The sequence below is a fragment of the Anopheles merus genome, chromosome 3R (genome assembly GCF_017562075.2).
Source record: "Anopheles merus strain MAF chromosome 3R, AmerM5.1, whole genome shotgun sequence".
In the NCBI taxonomy this organism is placed as follows: domain Eukaryota; kingdom Metazoa; phylum Arthropoda; class Insecta; order Diptera; family Culicidae; genus Anopheles; species Anopheles merus.
This window is the reverse complement of record NC_054084.1, coordinates 37,285,362-37,302,834: the sequence shown is the minus strand read 5'-3', so window position 1 is coordinate 37,302,834 and position 17,473 is coordinate 37,285,362. Positions and strand designations below refer to the sequence as shown.

The 17,473-nt window shown below is 45.4% G+C and overlaps 1 protein-coding gene across 8 annotated transcripts in view; it reads left to right on the top strand.

Moving 5' to 3' along the window:
• LOC121597767 (flocculation protein FLO11-like) overlaps positions 1-17,224 on the top strand; it is a 68,265-nt gene extending 51,041 nt beyond the window's left edge. For 5 of the 8 annotated variants that reach the window (XM_041923876.1, XM_041923874.1, XM_041923871.1 and 2 more), the window contains 4 exons: positions 2,817-3,173; positions 11,460-13,709; positions 16,256-16,420; positions 16,503-17,224. In XM_041923876.1, the coding sequence (XP_041779810.1) occupies positions 2,817-3,173; positions 11,460-13,709; positions 16,256-16,420; positions 16,503-16,577 (2,847 nt within the window). In that variant the 3' untranslated portion in view covers positions 16,578-17,224. Of the gene's footprint in view, positions 1-2,816; positions 3,174-10,613; positions 11,073-11,459; positions 13,710-16,255; positions 16,421-16,502 lie in introns of those variants that run through there. The other 3 variants (XM_041923877.1, XM_041923879.1, XM_041923878.1) reach the window with 3 other exon arrangements.
• The last annotated feature ends 249 nt before the right edge of the window (positions 17,225-17,473 follow it).

The window sequence follows — 17,473 nt, the reverse complement described above, 5'->3', positions numbered from 1 at the left end:
GCGAAGAAGCTTTTCAAATCATGTCACGCTTTTGGCCGGGGGAAATGGCTCTGTGTAATGTGATACATACTGCTGGCAGTGGCTCACATTTAATTGCCCATCAATATGTGTGCTGAGTGAGGAGGGAGTGAAATCCTGAATCGATTTGATTACGTTGACAAGGTTTTGAAAATAATATAATTAATTCTATGCATTTCCATGAACTTGAGCTAAAATGTGCTAAAACATTTTGACTTTGTGTGATGTGTTTGTGCCTCTCTTGTGGTCGGGGTTAACATTTGTTACACCTTGTAACGGCAATTCAAATCCCCAATTAATTGTCTGTTTATGATTTCTTTCCCCGATACACTGAAGCCATTTAGCGAAGCGCGAACCTGGTGCGCGCGGGTGTGTAGATGGGCACGCAGTAGTAGTTAACCGTAAACAAGGTTATCTGGTTGCGGTGGGTGGTGTTGTTGGCCCAGCAGCACCACCGCCAGCACGCATCGCGCCGTGCACTCTTCCAATCGAGACTAATGGGAAGTGACGTGGATGAGCAATCAATACCCTGGAAGCCTCAATTTGTGTTGTGGTATGCTGTTGGTGTGTCTGTGTGTGCGGTCAGATTTTGGGGTCTTGGGCGCTTTAAACCTCATCAGCTGGCGGCGGGCGCAACAGGCCACGCGAGCACCACATGAACCGAAAGGCGAGCTTGAACCACGATTTACGGACAAACGATGATGATCGATCAAAATGTGCAGAGAGGGAGAAGAGAAACCCAACCAGCCAGCAGTCGCCTCAGTCCGCTATGCAGTAGGCAGCCACCCCTCCGGGCGAGGTTCGGCTGTGTTTTGTTCTCATTTAAAATAATCACGATCATAACTGTACCGTCAATCGCAATGGCGCTTAAGGCCTCATCGGCTGTCGGGCGGCCTCTGTCTCTGTCGCCCCCCGCCCCAACCCCATTTGTTTCGCTTTCGCGCTTTAATTGCCCTGGCCGCAACGCTCTGTGCTAATGCGACCCCACGGGACCCGGAAAGTGCGCCGCAGCCACGCAGAAAGCTCAAGAGCAGCGTGAGTGCAGTGCAGATCGCCCCTACGTGTGGCCGCATTTCCTCAACCGGTGGTGATAGAGCAGCTCCTTCTGCTTTGTGCATGTGATCATAATTCTTTTTGGCCGGAAAAGAAGTAAGCTCAAGCACGCTCCCTCTCTCTCTCTCGCGGGTCCGATCGTTTTGTGTTGATTTGTGCCAAAGGTTTGCGGTGAAGCACGCAGGCTCGACGGGATCGATCGGCTATTGCGTTTTGCCTCTGCCTGGACTGATGGAGATGGGCTTTTGCAAGATAATGAAATGGCTGTGTGCGTTTCCTTGAGCTGTCTGGGCCGTTCTGGCCCCGTCCGACTGTTGGCTAACGCGCGTGATAGCGCCTGCAAACGGTTGTTATGAAATTTGCCGACCTGCAACGATGATGATTGAGTTAATTAGTATTTTGCGTCGTTTTTTCCAGCACTGCCCACGCCCATTGCGAGTGATTCATTCGGTACAGCCACTATCGCCAACGGCGGGATTGACCGTTCTCGTTTTAGGATTAATCCTTGTTTTGTAAATAATTGCAATTTACTAAGTGATGTGATCAGCGCACCGTATTCAGTAACACGCGATAAGAGTGTGGTGTACTTACAAAAGCCAAGATTTGTTTCTTGGTTATTGCTATAAATGAACTTTGAGGCAAAATGAAAGCTACTCTGCTCTGCTATAATCTACGTCGGATCTGGATCGTAATGGGGTGTGGATGATGCTGTGTGTGTACCTTAGACGGCAAATGATTGTTATTTTAGAGGCAGTGTGGCGCCAACGCAGCGTCGATTTGTTTTGGTGCAACGAATAGACTTTGCAGTATGGCTATTTTAAACCCCGATAGGATGAGTCTCCTATGGCCTATGGGTTGCGATTGGGGTTATCAGCATGAACTCGCCTCGTTTTGTTTCGCTTCACTTTCGTAGTGAAGTGCACGAGGCAGCGATGTGCTGTGCGGGAGCAATGCGATAGTAAAAGGGAATTGACTTCGTTCTGTTTACTGTATAGATTAGCCACCGATGTTCTTTCCAATATATAATTTATTGAACTTTTTATATTACTACTCATCATCAACCTGTGCGGTGCTGAGCGATAGTGAACGAATAATCTTTCCCGCACAGTTTTCATGCGTTAGTTGGATGGTAACGTTACGCCTGGTAACGTTTTGTCGGAATTTCAAACACACTGCTTCGCAGATTGCATACTTTTAGGCGGATACACAGCGTTTTTCCACTGCTGTAACGATGGATTGGAGAACGTCACACGGATGTATGAGGCTAAGTGAGAGGGAAATAATTATGAATCTTTGAGAGCATTACAATGGTGACCAAAGCGTAATAATAATATGTTTAACAAAATTAAAGTGTTTCGTTTCGGCATGAAATAATAAATATATTAATCATTTTAATGTGGTCCCCATCAATATTACCAAACCTGTGACAGTCTTTCGTATGTTTAAGAACCCACAAATAACAGAAAAAAAACAAACGTTTTGCATATAAGTAAACCATATTCATTCCTTACTAATAAATTGTTTTTCAATTTTTTTTCTTCTCTCTCCATGTTGCCATTTCGTTACACAAATACACACACATACTAATTCATAATCATCGTGACCCTCCATTTGGGAATGTTTTTGTACTTTGTCTGTCCGATGTGTGATATGTTTTGCGTGTGTACGTGTGTGCGATTGTGCGTTTTTTTTTCGCCGGGATTGGCCGGTAACGATAACACGTGCACGGGGTACACCGCCTACAGGAAACGAAAGTGGAAACCGATGCGGCCGAAAATGAAAAGGACTCCACGACAGAAAAGACCACCAAAGAGGGTGGCGACGGTGGTGGCGGTGACACCAGTGTGGCCGCCGCATCCCCAACCTCGGAAGGTGCTGAATCGGACGCGAACAACAAAACGCTCGAAAATGGCAGCAACGACGAGTCGCTAAACGATAGCAAAGCGGCGGCGGCAGATGAGGCCACCAAGAAGGCAAAGAAACCGAAAAAGAAGTGGTCCTTCCGCAGCCTGTCGTTCAGCAAAAAGGACAAACAGAAACCGGCCAAAAAGGAGAAGGACGAGGAACGGGTGAACGGTGAATGCGAGAAAGTTCCCGAAGAGGTAAGTGGGCGATCTTTTGTCAAACTAATTGGATAGTGATCTAGTTTTGTTGTTTCGATTTACACCATTTGATATGTCGTCTTCTTGGGCTGAACAATGTGGAACAATTTAATTAAATAATTAATAAATTTTTGGTATGTTTTATGTGTTTTCGAAGGCTTGCCGTTTCAAATCCTTTGGGATAATATATTTAGCATGCAACGATAACTTTCCCATCTGTATTAAATGCCGCTTTAAAAAATAACATTTGCAACTCAATACAGCAAACGTGTACCATATTAATACTGCCACCAGTTATGAACAGTTATTATAGTGAGCTCATTTTTAATTTCACGCACCGTCTGCGTTCACCCGCTGTCATCAACATCGCACGTTGATGTGGATAATCGCGCGGCAAATGCCACCGAAGCGCATTTAGAGAATCCGGTTAACTCAAATTGGCATGGTTCCAAAATCTCAAAACAAACGTAACAGAGTTGTTGTGTTGTTTGTTTTGTTTATCAGATTCTGGTTTTACTAAGAATGGAAAAGTAAATGCTCGTAAGAAATAGAACAAAACAGAACTTTAACAAATGGTTATTGCATTTCGGTTGATTCTATATTAATTCCGCAAATTAGACCTCTTTGTGTTTGTATGAGCAAGTGCTGTCGAATAAATCAAATTTACATTAGATTCAACAGTACACATTCCTACTGGGTTAGCAAACAACAACAACGACACTGAGGCCAGTGTTACACCCAGTACACTCGGCATTCGGTCTTTGCGGACGACGCGGCCAACGCAAAACTGCCGGGGCCACTGGTGAAGAAGTTCAGTGTCAAGAATGTTTTTCTTCCTTCTCCCGTTCGAGCAGAGAGGAGGGTGGTAAATATTATGTCGGCAGATGTGTGTGGCGCTGTCGTTTTTTCAGACGACATCATCATCACCATCATCACCACCATCATCATTTCCTACATTTTTTCAAAGTGAACGCCTATACGGCGCTGCATACCGTTTTCACTTTTCTTCCCAACAGCAGCCAATCCCTTGTGGTTTGTATTTGTGTGGTGGTAGCTTGTGTTTTTCTGCATTTCAAGGATTTTACCGAACGAAATGTTTGTTATGTTGTTGAGGGTTTTTTTTTTAATCCAACCGATTTATTCCGCAAAAAACGGCAGAGGATGTGTTTGGACGATTAGCAGCAGTGATCTATAGGCGATTGAAAGGAAGGAAAGGCAAAAAATATTCTACGAAATAGGAAAACGCTTGAGTTGTGGAGATGAAATCGGTATATGAATGATGGCTGAATGAATGGTCAGCATCGTTTCTAAATGCAATCCTGAAATGTTGGTCGAGAACTCAAATTGAAATAGAATTGCTGCGTACACATTAGCGTCTGCTGCTTGTAAGTCAATCCGTGAAGCTGGACAAGGTCGCATCTAATCTAAGCAGCAACACAGTGATTGGGATGTTGAAGAGCGGGTAGTGTTTTAAAATCCTGAAACAATCGCCCCTTGAGAGCGTGTTGTATCGGAAAATATGCGCTGATCAAAAAATCTGATCTTCTTTTGCACTAATCGCTCCGCACGCGCTCGATGATTAGCATCATCGTCCTCTAATGTGGGCCGCCATCTGCGCTACCGCCGCGGCGTTCCAAAAAGTTCAATTTGTCCGTAAGTAGTTGCGCGCAGGAGGGAGATGTGCTGCTGTTGAGTTTCTATTTTCGAAAATCGCGCATTGCACAAAACCACACTAAAGCAATATTCTTGCTCCTTCTCTCCCTCTCTCGCTAACTGGCATTGATGCACGATAGCGAAGCACTAAAACGGATGGATGGAAATTTCGGAAAAAACACATTTCGTTGTGCCAACCGGAAAATGATAGCGACGAATAAGTAAACGACGTTCGGTTTTTGGTCGCGTGCGCGTCGTTCGGACATTAAAATTGTGGACCATGAAATCCAGTCGCAAACAGCGTTCGAGTGGTGTTCGCTTCTATTTAGTTTTAATATTAATTCAAACAGATAAATTTAACGTGTTGAATGTCGTTTTTGGTGATTTAACAAAACACATTATGGGCATTTGAAGGAACCTCACGATAATATGCAATAATTAGCTTATTAACAATTGATTAAGCTGTATCAAATAACTTAACATTTGACTGTGAGTTTATGAGCACATAGTTTGCGTCAACTTATGGTCAAGGTCAGCAAATTGCGCAAAATCAGCAGAAACTAACACGCTGCGCAGATTCCTTTTCTTTCGTCGACGCCCTGTCATAAGCACATGAGCGCGTGTGTTCGTTAATCACACTTTTTTTGCCATGTGTAGTGTACTTAGTGTTGACAGATGAATGCTAACAGCTAAACGATGTAAGAATCTCAGTTGAAAGTAATTTTCAAAAATAAACTGCTTTTTAACCAGCTTTGTTCCGTTACTAGTTTACCAAGCAATCAATTTAATCTTGCTTTGAGGATATATTTTACTCTAGAATAGTCTATAATATCTGTAAGCAATAAATCATTGTAATGTTTATACATTAAAACTATGCTAGAGGAGGAAATGCGATTGTTCAAATTCGGCATGGAATAAGGTACATAAGAAAGACGTTTTTTCCAATTGGAAGTTGTCAACTATTATTACATTTATTCGTTTTAATCGATTGACGATGTTTTTAATTGCATATCATACCGTTGACTCCTGCACCGGCCTTTTTCAAGTGTTTTTTGCGTAAAGCCCCTGACGTGCAAAAAAAAAAACAAAAAACAAAAAACAAAAGGGGAAAACTATACTCCCTCTTTTTAAATCCTTTTTAAAGTTAAATCCTACGCTGTTTGGGGTGCATGGATTGCAAAATCAGCATTCGCACAACTTCCCTTCCTCCGTTTTAGTGGGGTGTAAATAAAAATAAAGGGAGAGAGAGAGTTCCTTCCCTATGGCGAAGTACTTCTGCGAAACAAATCTTGATCCATCCAAGTTTAAATGGCAGGGGTGGCTTTAGAATGGTTGTGGGGGTACTGTTGATGAATTTGTATGGGCGTTCCGTGATCGACTTTTCCGTCATCGGACACGCGCGTTTGGAAAACGTAAAGCAAATGTGCAGGGCTAGATATGAATCGCAAAATGTACAGCTGATTGGCAGGAAGTGTATAACAGGGAGATGGAAAGGCAGGAACAAAATGTTCGATGACTCACAGCCCCAGACAGACGACGATGACGACGACGACTGTAGGCAAGCGGCTACGATGCACCTTAAATGGGTATTATTCTAGTTAAGATCTTGGTGTTTGGCAAGTATGGAGTGCTGTGTGCACTGCAGGAATGAACTTAAATAAAAAGGGGACGCACATTACACGTTGGCATATATTTACCTTCCTGTAAACAATCGATAAAATAGCGCATACATATATTGTTTTAGCATTCTGAGCTCGTTTTGACGATATGCCCAGGATAATGAACGCACGCGATGAAAGTAGGAAGTGCACTGCATTAACCGGATGTTTTAAAAAAATGCAACTACACAGGGGCAAAAGATTGAATTTCTAATATTAAGGTGAATATTTTTAATGCGCATTTATTTTGCCATGTTTTTGGAGCAAGCCCACCATGAAATGACGTACGTTTGCTGTACTCTCTCCCTCTCTATCTATCTCTCCTATTTTGCCATCTGTTGTTTGTAGTAACGCGGGGGGAGGCATGGATTTGAATGCATTTGGCAAGACTACTGGGGGGTCGGCGCTAGATGGGAGATCTGGTGCTCGCGCGCGATTGTAATATATTTTTCTTTTGCTGACGCATATTTATCCGTCGTGCCTAATTTAAGCAACACTGCTACTGCTGCTGCTGCTGCTGGTGTGTGGATTGAATTGAATGGCGCTTTTTTGGTGTGTTCTGTGTTGGGACCTTTTTTTTCGTTGTTGTTGCATCACCGCCCGGAGCAAAATAAACAAAAATCGGCACTGTGTGTTCCGGTTTGTTTATTTAGAGAAAAAAGAAAAGAAGGAAAAATATTGCAAATTTGACAGCGTCATACACTAGGTTGTGTGCTGTGTGTCCTTGTTCCGAGTAATTAGCATAGGGCGGAAGTGGGAATGAGGAAACCGTAACATTTGTTTTATCTTTTCCATTTCAAACGCAATAGAAAACACAAACGATTAATAGATACACAGATGAGATAATAGAGGTGGTGGTAGGAATGTTATGCTTTTGAAAAACTATTCATAGTAATCGTTTGCAAACTACACAAATTCATTCTTCACACAGCAGTGCCACTGCCGCCATGCTGCAAGGACAGGACGGACGCCATAAAAGGCACCAGTTTTACCGTTATGGACTGTGTTTTTCTTCTTCTCTAGTTTTATTAAACATTTCCTCCTGTGGAGCGCTTGTGTGTGTGTGTTTTTCGGCCCAAAATTAGTATCGTTTCGGGCACAACCGGTAAGCACACAAAAAGCCGTGTAAATCCCACTATGATTACCATTTAGGCGGTAAGATTATTTCTTTTGGAGCACTACTGTTGCCTGTCGTAGGAGTGAAACTGTCCGGAAGAGTCTGCAAGGTGCTGGTTTTTGGTGGTAGTACTACCTGTTATAGCGATTTATGGTGCGCTTTGCTATGAACCACCAATGCCGAGCACCGACAAGGAAGGTTTACTGTGCTAATAATGAATGCAAATGAAGAATACATTGGGCCAAGGAACAACCAAAGATTGGAGCAGATGAACTTTTCTGTGTTGATCAGTTTGTGATATGATGTAGCAAGCTCACTAAATTAATGTTTTGTATTAACCCGTCCAGCATGAAAGCGATGCAAGTAAATTAGATTAACATGGGATAGATGGGCAGCCATCCACGCAATGGTCACGCAATTTTCTCCCCTATCCAATCAGGTAGAGCAAATTCCTTTCGTATCAGCTTGCCAACCTCGATGACGACTTCGTCTCTGTCACGTTGTAGCTTGTGGAATCTGCATCTCCATCTGCAGCACTGTTCTTTTTCTTCTTCATTGGGTGCAGTGTGTGTCCCCTTGCAGTGTCAACGTACCGGCCGGAATGTGTGGGAGAAGGAAAAGGCTCACAACAACGCAATAGCTACGCCTGATTGATTTTAGCCAGGGCTCTCTCGCTGCTGCTGCGCTCAAGTACTTCTCTGTTGTTTTATGGCCTGCGCTGCTGCACCATTTCGGAAGCCATAAACCATTCTCCTGCAATATCACGCCATTTTCCGGCGAACCAAGATTGCATCGACACATGTGCGCGACGCAGTGGTAATGGGTATCTTTTTACTGTTTGCCTCCTTCTTGGTGCCTCTATATACTTTGGTGCCCCGCTCGGCAGTCGAAATTGCATCGCATGGGAGAGTGTGGCCCGTCGTCTGAAGGTTACTGTGTGCAGCAGTTTATAGTTTCTATTTTGCAGGTAATACAAGAAAAGGTTGACATTTATGCTGCCTAACAAAAAATAAAGAAAGATCCGAGCTGATCCGAGCTGCCTGCAAGCACACATTCCCGTTTGGTGAAGAAAGTCAGCCTCCTCCCACGTGTGTGGTTTACGTTTTCAACCGGACGTCCCACCACACATATCTCAGCAGTTAAGCGGAAGTGAATGATGTTTAATTGAAAACTGAAGAGCATGTAAATATGGTACCATGCCTTCGTCCGTTCGTTCGTTAAGAAGCATCGCTCGCAAAACGGGGTGCTGATTTATTGTTGATTTTTGCATCCACTTTATTTCCTTCGAAGCTTTCGGATCCATTCGGTACCCGTATGGTCTCCATCTTCTCGGCGAACAACGGTGGGCGATATGCCCATTCGTTCCCATCCGCAGCACGAAGCAATGATGGTGTACGCGGTTCCCTTGAACCGAGGCCACAAGACGGAATGTGCTCTGGATAAAGTTTTTTCTTCCACTACGCGCAAGTACTGGCTCTCGCCATATAGCCCTTTGCTTGATGAGTCTCATAGTACTTGCTATTATTTCGCCATTTATTATGTGCTTCTCGTGTGTGGGACGTCTGCGCTTGAGCGAAAAATAGTCATTCGCTTGCATTTGTCCGCTAAATGGATGGATTTAATTTTTGCACTACAATTTATAATTCGTAAACTAAATCGTAGTATAATGCTGTTAATCGCCTTTGCACTGCACTTTGTCTGCTGCAGTTGCAGCTTTTACTGTCTGCTACATGACGTTGTGTATTCAAAAAAGAAGAATGCTCTCACACGTGACTAATGTACGGAAAAGAATGTCTCTCTCAAGTGCAAACAAAACAGAAGCGCTTGAGGTGGGGAGACCACACCATGATGGCAGGAAATAAAAAGGCCCTTGTTTTTCCCGGTTTTCTTTACAAAAGTTGCTCTCTTGTGTCGGCTTCAGTGTACGATTGGCATCGAGAAATGCACGCGGGGCAGCGTCCATCATCGTCCCACACGCTACGGATCGGTTTGTGCCAACACCGGGGGCCGCCGCCAAGTTTTGCTTCCCGTCCTCCTTACGCTTCACTCCCCCTTTCAAAACTGGTGCTCCATTCTATCCCACTAAAAAAAATACCCTGTGCGCGCAAACTGAATGAACTGAAGCGAAATATCTTTCCGCTCTTCGGTTTTACGTCTCTACGCCTGTCCCCGCACGGCGGATGCTGCAAAAGATCCGTTCGGACGCGTCCACTTGAATAGGTTCTTCTTGCGTCGGAAAGCCGGAAAACCGTGGCGAGGTGTAGATCGAGTACGAGAGAGAGAGGGAGCGTGAGAGAGCGAGCTAGTGAGCACGGCGACGGCTTTCCTCATTGTGCAGTCATTTTTTTTTTCATTCTTCCATGTGGGGCCCGCGCAGTGGTGTCACTTTTACTATTGCCCATCCCAGAAGCAGTTGCCATCCTTTCAAGATGCATATGTATGTGTGCGTCAGTGTTGGTGGAGGTGTACGATGGCGTTATGTTGTGTGTGGGTTCTCAAAAATGTGTTCCGTCCGGGGGATCGTTTTGCTTGCTCTGCCTGTTCCACTGAGGGCAAAAGCGTACCCCTCGGGGGTGAGATGGATGGATGGATTACTCACCCGCAGGGGAGCGCAGATCGGGATTGAAGAGGGGCGGGTGTAGGCCGAGATTCGCCCACCACTACTCCCCCTTTTTCCCATACTGGCATGCTCGGTTGGGGTATGCGGTATTTCCTAGGTCAACTTTTTGCTCGATCCTCTGCCTAGTGTGTAACGGCCCGAATCCGTATAGACGGCGGCAACGACAATGTCTGCAGAGAAAGGGGTGCGTTCAAAAGCGAAGGGAAGGGAGGAAGGTGACAAATGAGAAAGGGAAATATCGAGTGTGTTTGTGTGTGTGTGTGTGCGTCTGTGTGTGAGTGGTGGTGTCTCCGAAGACGTTGGCCACCCTCTCGAACGGCTCGAAGGAGCAGAGTGGCGGACACACACAGACACCATGCACGGAGGGATATATAAATTAAATTGTATTGCGCTGCGGTGGTTCAGTTTTAGCCAAAGCTTACGCCGGGAACGGTCAACCTATCGTTTGCGGGAAAATACACACATTTTCTTCTCGATCGTTTGAATCGCGCTGTTGGAAAAGTTTGCTTCATCAGTTTTAAGATACCACCACACACCGCGCGTGGGGACAAGCGTTGGAAACTTTTGCTGCTACAGAACAGATTCGGTGTGACGGTGCTGTTATATGCAGTTAGTCGCAAGTGATCTTAGCGACATAACGTTGCGTGTTTCCGTGTGCTTTGCGTGCCTAAATTTTCCCGAAAAGTGACATTCTAAGTGATTCTCTATCATTCTAACGTTGGTTCAGTTTTCTTTGTGCTTTTGCAAAGAAAACTGCTGAATAAAAGCTTGCCAAGATTTTGCCAGCAATAGTGATCGCTTTAGTGGTCGGTGGCCTATTGATTCTGTACTTCGCAATGGGTGGTGTTAAGGTGAATAAGTTAATAAGCAATAAATGTCCTCCGTGTGCCTGTGTGGGGAGGTTTTGGGCGACGTTTTCGATTAGAAATTGTAAAGCCTCCTGTGGGAAATGGTTTTTATGGGGAACTGAAACCAAAATATCGTTTTAAACTTATTTTACATTTAAAAGTCTTCTTTTTTGCTCCACAATGTAGAGATTTGAATATTATTTATAAATTGAGTAGGTGACGTCCGCATTGTTAAATGGTCCGCATGGTTTAAAATTGGAATTGAGTTAAATGAACTAAGTAATTAGATTGAAGTGGAATTTGCGTTTTTTTATAACAATCTTTCAAATATAAGTGCAATGTGATATTAATATTCTCCTCTTTTTGTTGCTCCCCTGTGTTTATCTCCAGCCCACTGAGGATGCCGTTGCCGGTACTACTACTGCTGCTGTTGCTGCCGTCGCTCAGGAAGCCGCTTCCAGCACGGCCGAAGCCGGCGCGAGCGAACCGAAAGCAGAAGCCGCTGCTGTGACTGCTGCTGCCTCCGAAGTTTCGACGACCACCGCTGTAGCTGCTCCCGCCGCCGTTGAAGCCGCTGCCGACGTTGCTGCTGCTACTGCTGCTGCACCGGCTGCTGATGTAACGACCACTACGACCACCACCACTACCACTAGCGCTCCCGCCGTCGACAGCACCAAAGTAGAGGAACCGGCGATTGAGGCAGTGTCCGTCGCGGCCCAAGAATCGGCTGCCCCGGTCGCCCCGGCCGAGCCCAAGACGGTGGAGAACGGCGATGGTCCGAAAGAGGTTGCACCAGTAGTGGCGGAAGAGCCGGCCGTCGTCCCACCGCCGGCAGTACAGGAAGACAAGCCGGAGCCGGAAACGACCACTGCTGCTGCTGCTGCCCCGGCTGACGAGCAAGTAGTTGAGCCGGCAGTTGTTGAGGTAAACAGTTCTACTCCTACTACTACCACTACTACTACTAGTACCACTACCACTACCAGTAGTTCTGCCGTTGAGGTCGAAACCGCCAAGCCCGAGCAGTCGGCAGTAGAGAGCGAAGTTGTTGCTGCTGCTGCTGCTACTACTACTTCTACTACCCCTTCCGATACTACCACACTCGAAAATAGTACTACCGGTGTCCCCCCCACCGCCACCATCGCCGCCGACAGTGTCGCCGCTAGCGAGTCGGACAAGCTTGTTGATGGTGGTGAGAGTACGCCCCCACCCCCACTACCCTCCATTCCTCCACCCTCTCAGGTGATGGTGTTCGTTGAGGCTTCTCTGTCGCAGGTTGCGAATGAGCCGTCGTCGGTGGAGGAGAGTGCAGCGTCGTTGGTTTCGGTTCCGTCCGAGAATTCGTCCGCGGAGTTGGCAGCTGCCGCTCCGACGGATTGCCCCCTTCCCTCTCCCGTTGTTCCCCCCGTCGAAGGTTCGAACGTTGAAGTGGTGGGGGATGTCAGTCCACTCGCTCCGTCGGCCGCCGTAGCTCCGGTGGAGGAAGCTCCGGTTGCTGCTCCCGCCGAAGAGCAAACAACTGAGCAGCAGACGCCCGAAGTGGTGGCTGAGGAGCCGCCGGTCGTTGCGGAAAAGAAGGTCGTCGCCGATATGATGGCAGCTGCGCCAGCCGTGCCGGAGGAGGAGCAACCCTCGGTAACGGACGAGATGAAGGAAACGGTTTCCAAGGCCGTGGGTGAAATTCTCGAGCAAGCGGTTGATAAGATCGAAAGTGGCGACGTGCCGCTAGCTGTTGCCGCTGCTGTCGCTCCTGCTGCTGCTGCTCCTGCCGTAGAGGAGGAAACCACCGTCCCGCTGTCGGTGGAAGCAGTTGCTACAGCACCGCTACCGGCGGACCTGGAGGCAGTGGATGAGATCAGTAACAACATTGACGATCTGCCACCGCCACCACCACCACCAGCCGTCGATGACGAGGAAACGGTGCCGGATTCCCTGCCCTCGCCGCTGCCCACGATTGCTGCCGCTGTCCCTGCCGAGCTGCTGGACGGTGGAGCGGACGACCTGAAGCAGCAGGATACCAGCGTCCTCTCGGTCGACATCTCGTCCCCGCTGCCGCAAAACAGTCTCGAATCGCTTCCGTCGCCACCGACCCTGTCCCAGAGCGATGTTAGCCTGCCTCCGCCGCCAGAGTCTCCGACTGTCGGCGGCATGCCCGAGCAGCAGCAGGCGGCTGGCGTCCTGCCCGAGCCGGAAGTTGAATCTGCCACCGCTGCCGCCGCCGCCCTTCCGTCGCCGCCTCCGCTATCTGCACCATCATCTGCGGGTGACGATCCTATCAGCTCTTCCATCATCCCACCACCAACATCATCATCCTCCCTTCCAGCAGCAGCAGAAGTAGAAGTAGCGAAGCAAGAAGTAGAAGAAGAAGCACTAACTCAGCAGCAGTCGGCGGTGGAAGCGACGCCAGAAGTCGCTCGCGATGAAAGTGAATCCGCCAAGAATGATGCTAGCAGCAGTAGCGCGGAGAAGAAGGAGGAGGAGGCAGCAAGTGCCGGCGAAGAGAAGGCGCAGCAGGACAGCAGCAGCGCAGCAGCAACGGTGGTGGCAGCATCGGCGAAACCGGTGGCGGAGGAGACAGAAACCGATGTGGCGGCCCCGGCGGTGGCCGTACCAGCGGAAGTAGAGGAAACTGTCGCGCAAAAGGTGAATAATCTTTCACACTCACTCTTCTACTCTCTGTTAGCGAACCCACAACACTACTACTACAACTACAGCAACAGCCCATCTTACCATCCTACTCCCATGCCTAGGAACGAGAAGCAAACGTGAAGCGCAGCACAACACCAACCACGCGCGCGCGTCTGTGTGTGTGCTGCCTTACACGTGTTTGTTTAGATTGCTTTGTTTGATTGTTTGTTTTGTTTTGTTTGTTTGTTTGTTTGTTTGTTTGTTTGTTTGTTTGTTTGTCTGTTTGTTTGTTTAATTTTGTTTTCTTTTCCTTCTGTTGTCTATCGAAACAAAACGTGCGATATGAACTTACACTTACACACTTATACACCCTCATTTATATATCATACATACATGTTTACATCTCACACTCTCAAATTGCTGTGCGAGTGCAGACTTCCTTCAAATCCTCCTACCGTAACATGGCGATCGATGACGATGGTCCAACGGAAAAGGGGAAACAGATCGCGACAGCTACCACTACTACTACCACCACCACCACCACCATCCAAGTGCAGTTAATTTTTAACGTTGTTTCTGTTCTATTTTTCGTTGGCGCCATCTTTTCGATATCCGTTTGTTTTTCCTGTTTCCTTTTGCTGTCCCTTTAAAGTTCTGTTACCTGATTTCGATGTTGCTCTTTCTCATGAAGCTATTTTTGTTCCGTTAATAATTTGGCTGCTTGCTGGCTGTTTTCCTCCTTTCGTACATGTTTCGTTTTTTTATATTGTTTAAATTTTATAAGGACATTGTTTATAGTGTTGTTGTGTGCATTGTTTTAATTTATTGACCAAACAGTTCTAACCGGTTGTTCTAGCAGATTAACACGTTTTATTTAACATTGTTTTATATTAATTTATTCTGGTGATGGTGTTATTTAGGGAATAAGGAACTCGGTTTATGATTAGGGCAGTTTTATTTATTATTGTACTTTATTTATTTTTTTGTTGTAATAATTATGATACAATTTTGTGTTTGTTTTAGAAGAACTCTGAGTTGAAGCTAGTGCAACATTGAATTCGTAATAGAATTGAATGATTGCTACTGCGTATGGATTGGTTTTTTCGAAGGCATAGAAACAATTTACTTGTATTTTCTTATCTGATTAGTTTGTGTTTTTTTCATATTGATATGCTAGTTTTGTTTTCATGTGGTCCTAATTTTGAATTGCTTATATTATTAATTCAAACCTTCAGTCTTCGTCATTGGTATTGATGGGGCAATATTTTGGGGGAAATCGTTTGCGGCATCTCATCTTGCTCTTTTTGTATTAAATTAGTTATTTATCACTTATTATAGTTTTAGCTAGTTACGATATCCGTCTTGACGATTGTTGTTTTCCCATATCTGTGGATTGTTTCCCTTTAGAGAGTTCTCCGATACATTCTGCGTTGCAACTGTGTGGTGTTTTCTCGTGTCTTGTGATTTACATTATTAGGATCTACATTGAACCATTTCCTTAGAAGTTACTTGAAATGGAAATTCTCACTTCATGCAACCCTTTTAACTCTGATACTTCATTCGCATCTTCCATGTTTCGATAGACGATGATTGCAAAATTTGTACCATAGGTCAAAGTTTTCTGTTATGCATAGTGTGTTTTGTTCGACGAAAGGTGCTGCAAGTATTTGTATTAATCGATATCTTCATTGCATCCTCCTGGTAGCGCGTCTGCTGGCATGTTCCACACTTACTAGTTGCTTTGATTTTGTGTTTTTAGCAAACCATTCACCTCGAACGACGCAACCGTGTATATACTGTGTTGGTGCATTGCAGCTGGTGTTCATGTATAATTTTTCGGTCTCGAAAGGTCGTTCTCTGTCCACATTTCGATTGTTTCTAGAGCACATTTTTTTTTTTCACATCAGTTCGTGTACATCGCAGGGGCGGCTGGGTGTTTTTTCCCCTCGAAGTGCATACATTCTCTCATCGGAACGCTACATAGATACGGTTCAGATTGTACACATGCCTTGCAAGATATGTTCCAAAACTCCTCCGTTCGATCGTTGGTTTGAATAGAATGCTAACTAATCCGTTAATGTATGGTGTTTGGTGTGCGTGTGTGTTTGTGTGTGAGTGTGCGCTTCGAATTACATTTTATTGTAAAATTGACCTGCTATTTGCTCTTGAGGTTGTTGCGTCCTTTCTCACGGCGGAGGTGTCCGCCCATGCAAAACCTGTATATATTTGTTAATATTTACACAAATTTTCGTTTTCTCTTTCTCTCTTTCCACCTATTTCTTTTTCTCTTTTATCATCACATTTCTTCCTTTCCCTCTCTCTCGCTCTCTCTTTATTCCTATCAAAACATCCAAATTTTTCCTCGCTCCTGTCTGCAATTGCACTTGGCGTATCGCGCGTCCTGTTGTCACCCCCTTTCCATCATCCTTTATGTGCGGCGCGTGTTCCTGATCTTCCTATATGGCCCCCTCTGGTTGGCTGAACATCCTCGACATAACATCTACACAATGTCGAATGTGCCATGTGCGTTGCGCCATCATCATCGTCGCCACCACCACCAGCAGCAGAACGGTACGGCTGACCATGGAACCAGCAATGGTACGACCGAAAATGGCAAAGCTGAAAACGGCACTACCGAGAACGGCACGGTCGAAAATGGCCAGAACGGTGTCCACGAAACGTCCGCCACAGAAAGTCTGAACGGAGAGGCTGAGCACAAAAAGGAGGTAATTGCACATAGTCCGCCATCGTAAGGTGCATTTCAGGATATTGATCGATTAATTCTTGCTTTTCTTTTTTTTTCTATAGGAGAAAATTCCAGAAAAGGCCGCTCAGCTTCAGCAACCGCCACCACCAGCAGCTCCGGAAGTAACGGCCGAGTAAAATGCAAGTTTTGGCTGAACGCAAATGACAGCATCTATTGATTATTAATTAATTATAATTCTTATTATTAATAATAATAATTATAAAAAAAAACACACACACAACACAACACAAAAAAAGGAATCATACAACACAAACGATTATGGAAAAACAAATAAAAAGGGAATAATGAGTTACAACTTCGAGGAAGAGGAAGGGAGGAAGCGCATGTACGAACGAAAAAGAAGGTGTTGTCTGGAGCGAGTGAATTGAAATGGTGTTACGACAAGGAGCAACGAAATGTGAGAACGATTTACACACACACACAAAAAAACGGCTGGATAATATTGTTCGTACGATAACGAAAAACAACAGAATCAAACTACTGCAACATGAAGGTTTTAATTCCTCTCGTCTCTTCAGCATCAGCACACACGTATAAACCACCAATAAGAAACATTTGAATTTAGTCTTAACCGTAAATGGTCTTTTATAAAACATTTGATTAAAGTACGTAAAGAGAGAAGAGCCAAGAGGTATCAAAAACAGCTCCCACAAAAAAAAAAAAAGTTGGCTCACACGAAACGGATGGTTTATATAGTTATGTTGTTAATAGCAATGTGTAAAGCAGGAAGAAAACAAAATGAAAAATCTCTCGTCTGTATCGGCAAAAAGGAAAATGGTATCCTCCTAATTAGACTGCTTTAGGTTGTGCAGGGCCAAGCAAAAGTGCGGTTAGAACGCGAACACGAAACAAACTCGCACACACACACACATTCATTCTTATATTGTAGAAATTTGTCATTCAAATGCCAGTACAAGAATATTAGTATGCCCGACAAGGATGGAGGGGGCCAGTTGGTCAAAACGAAACAAACGGCGTTTTGGGAAACGATTGTATCGCGGAACGACCCCCG